Below are 13,659 nucleotides of genomic sequence, written 5' to 3' on the forward strand. Positions count from 1 at the left end.
GGGAGCTCGCCCCCAAAGTCTGCTAGTCCAGCCTGGTCCAGGCCCAAAGTGCCCCTCGTGCCCGGGCCCAGCAGCAGCTCTGGCCCTCCTCAGAATCCTGTCCCAAAGGCACTCCGGATCCTCAGGGGGCACATTCGGGGTACCAAGGGAGGACCCCCCAGGGAAGCCTCTGCTGTGCCCCACTCACCTGAGCATATCAGCCCAGAACTGACAGGCCCTGGTGATGGGGGAAGGGAAGCCCAACACCTTAGCCAGCTCCACACGTGACCCAGGCAGGTCACTTAACCTCCTGCCAGTTTCCTCATCCATAAAATGGGAGGGCAGCGCCTCCTTCTCAGGCTTAGGGCAAGGACCTCATGAGCCCATCAGCATAAGGCACTTTGCAAACCCTAGGTGTTAGAAACGGTATCTTATGGTCTCTTGGAACACCACTTCCAAACGTAAGCCCTCAGGGGGGCTGGTGAGTGGTGCCCGAATGCAGACAGCTGAAACCGGGCTCTAGCGTCCCATGGGAGAGGTAGAAGATGGATGCCATGTGCCCAGCTCCACGGGGAGCCCCCCCGCCCTCCCTGGCCATCCTGGAGCGGCGCACCCTCCTCACGGGTGCTGTAGCGCCTCGGCACAGGGTGACCCGCCGATATGGGGATCTGGGTGGAAGGCTTTCAAGGAAGGAAGAACCGAGGTAGGCGGTGGCCATGCATGGAGCGCACCAGGCTGGCAGAGGGACAGAGGAGCTGGCGAGAAGCTCCAGGACCCAAAGGCTGCATCCTAAACCGCGGGCAGCTGCCTTGTCTCGCCACTGCTGGCAGGAAGCCCCAGGAATCCAGGCCACACCCCATAGCCAGGCACGGCCCGCCCCACATAAACAGCAGGCGGGCCAAGAGCCCCCTCTCCAGCTCTGAGGCTGTTGTGCCAACCTCACAGAGGGCCCATCCTCTTCTAACCGCCGGAGCAAAAGCAAGACCCCAGACCCGTTGGGAGAAAAGAACCTAACCACCTTTATTGTTGCTACTGTTGCCAGCCCACGAGCCAGATGAGCTGGGCCCGGGTTTGGGGCCCGGGATCTCCCGGGTCTCCCTAAGCATAGTACTGCAGATTGGCCTTCTTCTTGGCCTGCACCTCCAGGATGCCCTCCATGTAGTCTTCATGGGTGAGTTCCGTGGCCCCCCGCCGAAGCGCGATCATCCCCTACGGTCAAGAGACAGAGCCCGAGGTCAGGCCGAGCCGCAGGGCCCGCACCCACATCCTCCCCCCGCCCGGAGCCCGGCCCACTCACCGCTTCCACGCACACCGCCTTGCACTGGGCCCCATTGAAGTCATCGGTGCAACGTGCAAGCTCCTCGTAGTTGACGTCAGGGCTGGGGAAGGAGGGGGAGATGGGTCAGCCCCGCACCCTGGAGCCCACTGGCCTCTGGCTCACCCTCCCTGGCACTCACTCCAGACCAAGAGGAAGTGCCAGGTCGGGGAGGGCCCCCACAGGGCCTCCATTGTCTCTCACCTGACGTTCATCTTCCGGGAGTGGATCTGCATGATCCTGGCTCTGGCTTCCTCGTTGGGCATGGGGAACTCGATCTTGCGGTCCAGGCGACCCGAGCGCAACAAGGCGGGGTCCAAGATGTCCACCCTGTTTGTAGCAGCAATCACCTGGGGGAGGGGACACCAACACCTCAGGGCCCTGGCCCTTCTCCCTCCTGCCCTCCCCCTTGGAGCCTCCTCAGCCCCCTGCCTGGTGGCCCGGCCACCCCAAGAGCCACGCTCGGCGGGTAACGTGGGGAGTGCTGGCGCCTCCGCGCCGACACGTCACCTTGACTTGGGTGTTGGGCTGGAACCCGTCCAGCTGGTTCAGAAGCTCCAGCATCGTTCTCTGAACTTCTCGGTCCCCCGCCTTCTCGCTGTCAAAGCTGGGGTGGGAGAAGCCACGGGCAGAGTTGGTCAAGTGCTCCAAACAGACCATCACCGTAAAGCACTTGGCCCCTGCCTGCACCCCCCACCCCCCCCCCCCCCCCCGCCCCGCCTCCGCTCCCGCCCCGCCCCCCCCCCCCCCCCCCCCCCATTCTGGACTGTCTGGAGAAGCAAGACTGGCCCAGTGTCCAGGGCCCCTGCCCGCTCCCCCCAGCACACTCAAGCCTTACCGTTTGGTTCCAATGGCGTCCAGCTCGTCAATGAAGATGATGGAGGGGGCTTTCTCTTTGGCCAAAGCAAAGGCGTCCCGCACCAGCTTGGCTCCGTCCCCAATGAACATCTGTACCAGCTGGGGCCCCGCCAGCTTCAGGAAGGTGGCCTGGACGGAGAGGAGGGACACTCGAGCAGACAGCCACCGATGGGCTCTCCCGGTTGGGTCCCACCCTTTGCCTTGTCCCCGTTCCCAGCCCCCTTAGAGGGACCCCAGGCTGCGGCGGCCAAGCCCTCACCTTGGTCTGTGCGGCACATGCTCGGGCCAGCAGGGTTTTCCCAGTCCCTGGGGGTCCGTACATCAATACTCCCTTTGGAGGCTGAATCCCCAAATTCTCAAACTTTTCTTTGTGGTTCATCGGCAATACGATAGCCTCGACCAGCTGCTCAAAGAGAGACAAGGTCAGTAAGAGGGACCCCTGGGCTCCTCCCGGACATGGTTCAGCTTCATCATTAAGCTTCTGAGTTCTCAGCACCACCCCAGCCCCAGAGGCTATCGGCTGTGGGCAATCTGGGTGGAAGGCTTCTAAGGAAGGAAGAACTGGGGTAGGTGGTGGCCACGCATGGAGCGCGCCAGGCTGGACAGAGGAAGGAAGTCCAGCCCAAAGAGTCACTGACAAAGGGAAAGCGCCCTTTCCCCACAAAGGCCCGGCCACGCTCACCTCTTGGATCTGTTTGTCCAGCCCCCCGATGTCACTGTACTGCTCCGTGGGCCTCTCGTCCACTTCCATGGCCTTCACTCGGGAATCATACTCAGTGGGCAGGGTCTCCAGGATCAGGTAGGAGTCTTTATTTACTCCCTGAGGAGAAAGTACTCAACACTCAGCTTTTCCCAAGGCCAAGAGCAATGAGCAACAGCGGCGGGCTGACCCTCTGGAAGGCCCCAGAGCGTGCACCGATGAAGTCTGGGCCTCTGTCTTACAAGGGGTTGCCAGGCAGGCCAGAAATGGCCCCGGCTAGGTTCCTGCTACAGAAGCCATACAGGGATGGGCTGTCCCCAGAATCAAAGGTCACTCACCACCAGGTCTCCGGGCTTCAGTTTCTCTGCATCAACCAAACCAATCACTGGCAAGAAATAGGTCTACAAATAAAAGAGAAGGGCAGAGAGGGAGTGGTTTTCCAGCAGCCTGATCCGATGGCTCCCACAAAGCCCTCTCTCTGCTCTAGTTCCCAAGCAGAGTCCCCTCCTTCAGCCCACGGCGGAGTCCTCGGCTCTCACCTGTCGGGTTGAGGTTTTGATCACAGCACATTTGCCCTTTCTCTGGGAGTCAAGGTCAATGTTGGCGCCATCTTCTTCTTGGTCATTGGGATCAACATCCAGCAGCTGGGAAAGGGAGACCTGGTCAGAGCTTCCCCCAGCCTGAGCTAAGTACTCTGGGTCCTCAGATAACCCCGTATCACAGAGCAGGGAAGCCCTTCTTCTCTATCTTTTTAAGTGTTAGCATTAAGGTCGGTCACCTGGAGCTGCCGGAGCAGAGGCACATCAGAGCCCAGCTGTGTCTAACCCTGACAATCCCCATGAAGAGGAGCCCGGGATCCCAATGCACCTCCCTCCCCTCCCCTGCTCGCTGCCCGTTTTTCCCTCCATGTGCACACACACCTCGATGACGTTGGAGACGAGGTAGGGCAGAGTCTTGTTCACTTTAATCTTCTCGCTGTTCTCCTTGATCTTGTCCTTCATGGCTTGTAGTTCGTGTGTCACACGTAGAACTTCACTTTTCATGATCTAGGACAAAGGTGCCCACGGGCCAGCTCAGACATGGGCTCCTCTGAGCTGGCCTCCCCCAAAGTCGCCAGCCTTAGACCCCGTCTTCAGCCCGCTTCAATTACAGAAGCCTCAGAGGAGAGCCCCTGACCTAGGCCCGGGCTGGGCAGACACACTACTGATGTGAAAGGATCAGATGGGGAGAGAGAGAAAGGAGAAAACCCATCATAGGACCCCCGATACTTTTTGGAAGCCCTGGGAAAGGCCCAAAATCCTCAGGTGCCTCCACCACAATCTGACTCCTACTCCTAAGATTTAAGGTTCTCTATACCCTACTTGCTGTTCCCCAAAGGAAACGGGGTCCCTTCTGCCTGAACCTCCTCCCAAAGTCGCTTACTTCTGAAACCCTCGGGTCAGCCTGAGAAAACCTGCCCTGTAAGTAAAGGCAAAACTCAAGAGCCCCCGCCCCCTCCAATTTCTCCAACCACCCAGAATGCCTCTTGCCACAGCTCCACCACACCCTACCCTGCGTGGCCCTTGTACAAAGGTATCTGATCACTCGCTCGTCCTGGACCAGAAGCTATCTGAGAGCTGGCTACAGTGCCCTGTACACAATAGGTGCTCAATAGTTAATTCAATGAATTTGTTCTGAGACAGGGAAAGAATTCTCCACAATTAGGCAGCTGATAGTGTATTGGCTAGAATGCTGGACTAGGTACCAAGAAAGCCTGAGTTTAAATCCAGCCTCTGACACTTACTAGCTGTGTGACCCTACACAAAGCATTTAACCTATTTAATTCAGTTTTCTCAACTGTAAAATGGGGATTATAAGTACTTCCCAGGATATCATGAGAATACAATGTATTATTATTTGTAAAGAGCTGGTGAAAACTTTAAAGTAGCACTTTATAGCTTTAAATATAACTATACAGTGCTAATTATAGCTATAATTAATATAACCGTACTTTAAGCATCTCTTGGGATAGAGATCCATAGGACACCCCTTACCTTGATCTCGCTGTCCAACAGACGAGTGCGCTGAATGATCTCCTCTGTGGACATTTTGAGCACTTCCTCCCCAATTCCATCTTGCTGTAAAGAAACCAGACGACCTTGAGATTCAGAGTTAGGAAGAACCCCGGAGATCACATTGTCCAATATCTCACAGATGAGAAAACGATTCCCAGAGATTAACAGGCAACACATGGCGGACCCCAGATTGCTTAGACACTCCTCCTGTGCTTTCCCACGACCGAGACTCCATTCTTTTTATTTACTTTCAAATTCTCTCCTCCAGTTTCTCCCCTATGCATTGAGGAGGCAGGAAATCCAATACCCACTGTACATATGAAGTCATGCAAAACATTTTCACAATTAGTCACAGTCAGAAAATGGGGAAAGAGAGAAAGTAAGAAAAATAAAGGAAAAAAATGCTTTCTATCGGGAGGTGGACAGCATTTTACATCGTGACTTCTTTTAGAATTGTGGATCAATCGATCAGTCACTAAGTCTTTCGCAGGTATCTTTACAAAATTGCTGTTATTGTGTACACTGTTCTCTCAGTTCTGCCCGTCCAACATGCATTAGTTCCCACGTTTCTGACATCATACACTACTTGTTCACCCATTCCCCAATTAACGGGCATCCTCTCAATTTCCAATTCTCTGTCACTACAAAGTGAGCTGCTATAACTACTTTGTAAGTGTAGATTCTTTTTCTTTAATCTCTGGGGTAGAAGCAATACTACACGGTCAAAGAGTTTGCACAATTTCATAGGCATCTGGGCATAGTTCCAAATTGTTCTCCAATATGGTCGGACTGGTTCACAGCTCTATCAATAGTGCATTTGTGTCTGCACTTGTCCACAATCCCTCCAGATTATCATTTGCCTTTTTTGTCATGTTACTGGTACCTTAAGAGTCATTTGGATTTCTTTAATTATTAGTGATTTAGAGCTTTTTTCCTGTCTACAGGTAGCTTTGAATTCTTCCTCTGTTCATACCCTGTGACCATTCATCAACTGGGGAAGAGTTCCAATTTTTATGAATTTAATTAAGTTCTTTATATATCTGAGAAATGAAACATTTATCAGGTAAATGTTACATTCCCCCCTCACATTTTCCTGCTCACATTCCACTGGATTTGCCTGTAAGAAAATTTTATGTAATCACAATTAACCATTTTACCTCCTCTGACCACTTACTGGATTACAAATTCTCCCCCCGACCTATAGGGTGCATGAGTGGATTGACCCATAGATCCACTAATTTGCAATTATAGTGTGTATAGAAGGAAATTGCAATAGATCCACTCTTCCTGTTTCACTCATTTCTTTTTTAATATTTGATATCTGGTATGAGATGTTGGTCTATGCTTACGTTCCACCAGATTGCTTTCCAGTTTTCCCAGTAGTTTTGGGCAAATCTTGAGTTCTTGTCCCAATTGCTGGGGACTTTGGGTTTTTCCAACACTAACTTTCTGTGCTCATTTGCTTTTGTATACCTGTGCCTAATTTAGATCACTGATCAACCACTCCATTTCTTATCCAGTAGCAGACTGTTTTGACTGAAGTGGGAGGGAAGCTTCCCTTTACTGAAGCTGCGTTCCTTTTAAGATTATCACTCTGAAACTGTATTCTCTTTTGATCTGTGATCCCTTTTGGAGTCTCAGCCCCTCCTGGGGAAGGCATATCCCCCCACTCCAGATAAGTTATATTTCGGGGTTGCCAGAACCTTTGATTCCATTAGAAATCTTGGTCAAAAAGCACCCCTTTGAAATGTTGTTAATTCCAATCCGGGCTGGAAACTGATAAACATCTAAGCCTGGGAACCCGAGTCCTGGCAGTTTCTGGACTCCCTCCTTGCAGAGGCCCAAGCAATTTGTTAGCACCCTGACTGCTGACAGCCTCCATTTCCCTAATAGGACTCTGCCACTATAGAAGTCAGTCTCTCGGCAAACTGGTTTCTATCCAACAATCAACTTTATTTTTGCCAATTAATATTTCGGGAATAAGTGAATTCTTTCACTTTAAACCTGTGGCCGACCAAAAGGGGATTTTAACAACTCTCTTATTGCCACTAACTGCATCACCAATGGGAATTGAGGGGATACAAACCTCATCATGATGATGACTCCTTTGTAATACAGATTTAGATCTGGTACTACTAGGTTCTCTTCCTCCCCCCCCCCCCCCCCCCAATTGATTCCCTTGATACACTTTTCCTTTTGTTCCTCCAGATGAATTTGTGTTTTTGTTTTTCTATCACTAGTAATTCTTTGACACCAATGCATTGTTGGTGAAGGTGTGGACTGAGCCAAGCATCCTAAGGAGAAATTGGAACTGTGCCTTGGGGAGTGGGGGGTGGCAGTATATAAAACTATGCATACCCTTTGATCAAATGCCACTACTGGGTCTGTATCCCAAAGAGATCATAGAAAAAAAGGTAAAAGGACCCACATGTACAAAAATGTTTCTAGCAGCTCTTTTTGAGGTGGCAAAGAACTGGAAATTAAGGAGATATCCATCAATTTGCGAATGGCTGAATAAATTATAGAATATGAATGAGAAATGGTGAGCAGGCAAATTTCAGAAAGACCCAGAAAAACTTACGTGAACTGACGGTCAGTGAAGTAAATAGAGCCAGCAGAACATCTACACAGTAACAAGATTACGTGATCATCAACTCAGACGGATGAGGCTCTTTTTAATAATGATTCAAGCCAATTCCAATAGGCTTATGTGATGGAGACCCAGAGAGAGCACTGAGGGGATTCAGTTGCATCTCAGCATACTATTTTCACCTTTTTTGTTTTGGGGATTATGTTTAGAAGAATTGCATGTGTTTAACCTATATTGGATTGCTTGCTGTCTGGGGGAGGGGAGGAGAGAGGAGAGAGAAAAACTTGGAATACAAGGTTTTAAAGCGAGGATGAATGCCATAAACTACCTTTATGTGTATTTTGAAAAATAAAAAGATATTTTTAAAAAAGGATTTAGGTGACCGCATCTCTACATAATTATTTCTGGGGTAAGCCTGCATAAATACATATGCAAAAGGGGTCCACAAGCTCCATCAACCTGCCAAAGGGGATCCAGAACAAAAGCAGAGCTCTGCCTCTAAGGCTGCTGGGGACATTATTCCGTGTTAGGCCGGGCATTCTCCTGGCTGCCAATTGTGGCCTTTCCCACTATCTGGGATCTCTTTCCCCTGACAAAGTTTCCCTCCTTAACGGTCTGGGCTCAACAAGTCAATTCTCCCGGCGGCCAGAGCTGGAAGGGAGCCGTGTCTCTCACCTGACTGTGGAGACTTATCCAACACGCAGGCTAGAAGGAATCCTGCAGCCAGCAGCCCACTCTCCCCCGCTTGTGCGGAGCTCCAGAGGAAGGCGATGCGGCCCGTAGGGCCCTCACACTGTCGGCCAGGCCGGAGCCCGGTCTCTGGCTGCAAGCCCCAAACTCCACCACTCCGTCCCCCTTTCCAACGTCCCCGCCTAACGGGCAGCGCGCAGCTGCAGGCACCGAGGAGCTGCAGGCATCCAGGGCTGGGCCCTAGTTCAGATGCAGCCTGGGACACTTTCAGCTGTGCGGCCCTGCCGGCTTAGCTTCCTCACCTATACACTGAGCTGGAGAAGGGAATGGTCAGCCCCTCCCGGGTCTCTGCCAAGGCCTCCCCGCCCGCGGGGAGCCGGAGGGACAGGGCTGAGTCCAAGCTGGTCCCCTTAGGGACCCCTCCCATGCCCTCCAGGGGCTCTTACCCTGAATCTCTCCTCCCTTTCCTTATGGGCCCAGCCCCCACCCTCGGGGTCCTCTCTCTTTCCAGCCCTGGGTGGGGGGTCACCGTCCCCGGCTGCCGCCTCTGGCCCGCGGGCCGTGGTTTGAGGACCCTCCCCAGCTTCCCGGATCAGGGAGCGCCAAGCGGATGTTCCCAATCCCTCCCACGGGCGCGCATCAGCAAAGCCTGGCACACAGCGGGCGCTCAGGATGCGTGCTCTCTCCCCCGCCCTCATTTCTCCCAGTCCCGCGGCCCCCGGATGCCCGGCGCCCCGCCCCGCAGGACTCTCCGTAACCCCGCGCGGCGCTGGCCGACAACGACGCCGGAGGCCCCTCTCCGTGTGCCGAGGCTCCCGCGGCCCCTGGGCCCGGCGACTCCCCCAGGGCCGCGCCACCAGGACGCCCGTCGTGGCCCCGGCTCCAGCTCAGGGGCGGGGTGGGAGCAAGTCTCCCCCTCCTCAGGCACCTCCCCGGGCGCTGCGCCCCCGGCCTTCCCTCCTCCCTGCGGGTCTCTGCGCCGGCCCCGGCCTTCCCTCCTCCCTGCGGGTCTCGGCGCCCCCGGCCTTCCCTCCTCCCTGCGGGTCTCGCCCGGCCCGGCCTTCCCCTCCCCTGGGGTCTCGGGCCCCCGGCCTTCCCTCCTCCCTGCGGGTCTCTGCACCCCCGGCCTTCCCTCCTCCCTGCGGGTTCTCGCCGGCCCGGCCTTCCTCCTCCCTGCGGGTTCCTCCCGGCCTTCCCTCCTCCCTGCCCGGCCCGCCTTCCTCCTCCCTGCGGGTCTCGGCGCCGGCCCCGCCTTCCCTCCCCTGCAGGTCTCGGCTCCGGCCCCCGGCCTTCCCTCCTCCCTGCGCGAGGCCCCGGCCTTCCCTCCTCCCTGCGCGAGGCCCCGGCCTTCCCTCCTCCTGCGGGTCTCGCTCGGCCCCGGCCTTCCCCTCCTCCCCGGGTCTCGCGCCGGCCCCGGCCTTCCCTCCTCCCTGCGGGTCTCTGCGCCGGCCCCGGCCTTCCCTCCTCCCTGCGGGTCTCGGCGCCGGCCCCCGGCCTTCCCTCCCCCCTGCGCCGGCCCCCGGCCTTCCCTCCCCCTGCGGGTCTCTGCGCCGGCCGCGCGCGCTGCCCTTCCTCTCACGGAGCCTCGTTCCGACGCGCCACGGGGTGACGCCTTCCCGCGACTCCCCACTCCCGCGCTCGGGCCTAGTCCCGTCCTCATCCCGCACAGGCCCCCGGGGGGACTAGGCCCCAGAGAAGGGAAGCTGGGCGAGGGCGGGGCGCTTGCCCCCCCGGGCCCCCCCCCCCCCCCCCCCCCCGTAACTCCCTACTCGGCCCCGCAAACAATAGGCGCTTACTCAATGCCGGTGCTCCAGGTCTTCCCACCAACCCCACGCTTAGCCCCGCGGCCTCGGCCGTCCTCGGCCTCCGCCTGCGGCCGCCTCTGTCTGGTACCCAGGGTGCTGTCGGCATCTGCGGGCCGGACTCAGACCCCGCTCCCTGCCCTCTGCCCGCCTCTGGCCGGCCTGGCCGCCACCGCCGGCGCTTACCTCAGCCTCGTCCCACACGGACGCCATCTTCTCCTGCCGAGTCACTGAGCCCCCACTTCCGGCCGCACATTCGTCCCTCGGCCGCGGGATTCCCTGAGGCGACGGAAAAATGGAGCGAGAAATGCCGGGGGGCGGACACCGGCCTCCGCCACCTAACCTGGCCTCCGGCGCCCCGACCCGGGCAGTGTCGGACGCTTCCTCTAATAAGCAAACGCTTTGGGTAGCCGGGTCTGGCGAATCTGCGGGAGCGTTTGCGGAGGCTTGGGGGCGGTAAAAAGGAAGCCGGAGGGAGCGAGGCACTGGCCACGTGATGTTGCTCTTGCCTCCGTTTCGTTCATACTCCCGAGAGGGGGCGGGATCTCGACCGTCATTGGCTTCGGTGGCGTCCAGGCGGAGCCCGCCCATGGTGTCCCGGGGTCTGTCGGGATTTGTAGTCCTCACGGAACTGAGGGATGCTCTCCTGAAGGCAGCGCTAGGGGGCAGGCCCTCAGGCAGGACCGCCGGAGCGCTCCCGAAAAGATGGAGGAGGCGGAGTCTGACAACCATAGTCCCATCTCCGGTCCACGCCGGAGTCCGCAGCTCTTCCCTCCCGCTCGGGAAGGCGTGCGTCCCCCAACTTAGACACACAAAAGTCTCTCTTTGGCCTGCGAATGAATCCTGAACCACGTGCCATCATCGTTCCCATTTCCCAGAGGAGGCGACTGAGGCACAGAGAAGCGCTGTTCCCCGGGGAGGGAGGGGGAGCCCGAGAAGGCTCTGGCCCCGGGGCGGTCCCTCCTGGAAACGCTAAGTGCCTGCTGTGGCAGCGAGCTGTGTCAGGGCCCGGGCACACCAGGGGGCCAAGAACAGTGATGGGGACGGCATCAGACCTCCCCCTCCGGCTCTCCCAGGGACCAACAGGCGGGACGGGAGGGGCGGGAGAGCGGACTCCGGTCCTGGAGAACTGCTGCAGGCCCAGCTTGCCAACCGGGCACTCCTGCATTGTTGGAGGCGCTGGGAACGTCCGGCCATTACGGAGAGCAGTTTGCCCAAAGGTCATCCAGCTGTGCGCGCCCATGACCCAGCAGTGCTGCTACTGGGACCCGTATGTGCCCGAATGTTTGGGGCGGCCCTGTTTGTAGCGGCCAGAAACTGGAAACTGAGCGGGTGCCCATCAGTGGGAGAAGGGCTGAATAAGTTATGGAATATGAATGTTATTGTTCTGTAAGAAATGACCAGCAGGAGGATGTCAGAGACACCTGGAGAGACTCACAGGATCTGATGCTGAGTGAAACGAGCAGGACCAGATCATTATATACGTCAACAATCCTAGCCATCTGCACCCAGAGAGGACTCTGGGAACTGAGTGTGGGCCACAACATGGCATTCTCACTCCTTTTGTTGTCTGCTTGCTTTTTTCCTTTCTCATTTCCCCCTTTTGATCTGTTATTTTGTACGCAGTATGATAAATGTGCAAATATGCTGAGAAGAATTGCACGTTTAATATAATATTGAATTACTTGCTGTCTAGGGGAGGAGGAAAAAGAATTTGGAACACAAGGTTTTGTAAAGGTGAATGTTGAAAACTATCTTTGCATGTGTTTAGAAAAATAAAAAAGCTTTTATTTTTAAATAGATGTTAAAAACTATTGATGTATTTGGAAAAATAAAATGCTGTTGAAAATTTAAAAAAACAATTACTTGCCTTTCCACAAACGCTGCAAAGGACACACACTCCCCTTATCTTACTGAACAGAAGAATGAAATGTTTCTTTTTTCTCAAAGCTTATCGTTCCCTGACACTGAGGAAAGTTGGGCAGCTCCCGACAAGGAAAGTACACACAGGTTTCTGTCCAGGGCTAAACATTTTAATGACATTTTGAATCCAAATTTTTCCCCTCTCTCCCTAAGACTGAAAGCATTTGGAAATAGGTTATATAGATAAAATCCTGTGAAAACAATTTCCCTATTAGTCACATCGTGAAAGAACAATTTGCAAAAGGAAAAAGGCATGAAAAAAATGAGAATAGTATGCTCTGATCTGCGTTCAGACTCCATCACTTCTTTCTCTGAATGTGGGTAACATTTTTCATTGTGAGTCTTGTGGGATTTGTCTTGGATCATTGCTGGGAAGAACCAAGTCATTCCTAGTTAATCATTGTGCAAAGTTGCCGGGACTGTGTGTGACATTCTCCTGGCTCTGCTCACCTCCCTCAGCATTAGTTCATACAAGTCTTTCTAGGTTTTCTGATGTCTGCTTGCTCATCATCCCTTAGGGCACTATAGTATTCCTTTACATTCATGTATCACAGCTTTTTTTTTTTTTTTTTTTCTCCCAAGGCAATTGGGGTTCAGTGACTGGCCCAGAGTCACACAGCCAGGAAGTGTTAAGTCCTCCTGACTTCAGCTCTCCCCATTGCACCACCTAGCTGCCCTTTCACAGCTTTTTCAGGCATTTCCCAATTGATGAGCATTCCCTCCATTTCCAAATTCTTGACCCCCCACAAAAGGAACACAATTATTTTTGCACGTATAGGTCCCTTCTGTGATACAGACCTAGAAGTGTGGCATTGCTGGCTCGGAGAGTCACCCTCTGGGCACAGTTCTAGGGCTAATTCTTAGTCTCTGATACAACTCAAGGGCCACTGGATTGCATGGAAAGAGCGTTGAGTCTACAAGTACAAGTCTGTTCAAGTAGTCTGGCCAGCTTGCTCAGTTTCCCTATTTGTAAAATGAAGGTAATGACAGACCCCTCCGGGCTGTCGAGAGAACAAAATAATGTTTGTAAGCTATTCCGCAAGATCCCCATGTATGTGTACATTTGTGTACATGTAGAAATATATCCGGGGCATGTGTATACAGTGGTGCCTCAGGATTTGTTCTTACCTGGTTCCAGAAGCCCAAGGGGCAAACATTCTGAGTACTGAATGGATTTTTCCCATAAGGAGCGTCCTCCCAGTCTGCAGCCTAACCATCCCCTCCCACCCAGTTCCCCAAAGGGGTAAAGGGGGCTTCCAGCTGCAGAGAAAGAAGCCAGAGTTCCTCCCTTCCTGACTCCTGAGGAAGCTGAACGTTTACACTCTTCCCCCGGTCCCTCACTGCACACACTTGGGGGGGGAGACATTAGCTGCGGAGGCAGAAGCCACGGCCCCTCACCCGCTACCGCTAGGGGCCCTTGGCCTTCCAAGCCCATCTCTTTGGGGCTCCCTTCCAGTACTACCGTTTTGTAGCCCCCCATCCTGCCGGCACTCAATGTGGGGGCCCTGGGCCCTCCCTGCGACCACGTTGTGGGGGGGGAAGCAAAGGCAGCAGCAGCAGCTGGGGCTGGGCAGGGGTCCCGGCCAATCTCACACCCCTGTTCCACCGCAACAGGAATCAAGTGACAAGTGGCGAGCAGGTGTCAAGTGCGGAAACGTTTTGTTTTTGTCAAAATGTGTTCAATACTGACTATGAGGAGCCAGAGCACCATGGCGTGTGTGCGTGTGAGCGCACGTACACACACATGA

The 13,659-nt window shown here is 54.8% G+C and overlaps 1 protein-coding gene across 1 annotated transcript; it reads right to left on the bottom strand.

Moving 5' to 3' along the window:
- Positions 1-974: 974 nt before the first annotated feature.
- On the bottom strand, positions 975-10,735 carry PSMC3 (proteasome 26S subunit, ATPase 3). The gene is made up of 12 exons (XM_031941508.1): positions 10,175-10,735; positions 4,886-4,969; positions 3,773-3,898; positions 3,392-3,496; positions 3,191-3,253; positions 2,835-2,972; positions 2,412-2,555; positions 2,133-2,281; positions 1,805-1,901; positions 1,499-1,644; positions 1,277-1,358; positions 975-1,188 (listed from the first exon to the last, which is right to left on the bottom strand). Exons 1-12 carry the CDS (start codon positions 10,718-10,720, stop codon positions 1,078-1,080), a joined length of 1,791 nt encoding a protein of 596 aa, XP_031797368.1. The 5' UTR covers positions 10,721-10,735; the 3' UTR covers positions 975-1,077.
- Positions 10,736-13,659: the final 2,924 nt, after the last annotated feature.

Source organism: Sarcophilus harrisii, chromosome 6 (genome assembly GCF_902635505.1).
Source record: "Sarcophilus harrisii chromosome 6, mSarHar1.11, whole genome shotgun sequence".
Taxonomy (NCBI): Eukaryota; Metazoa; Chordata; class Mammalia; order Dasyuromorphia; family Dasyuridae; genus Sarcophilus; species Sarcophilus harrisii.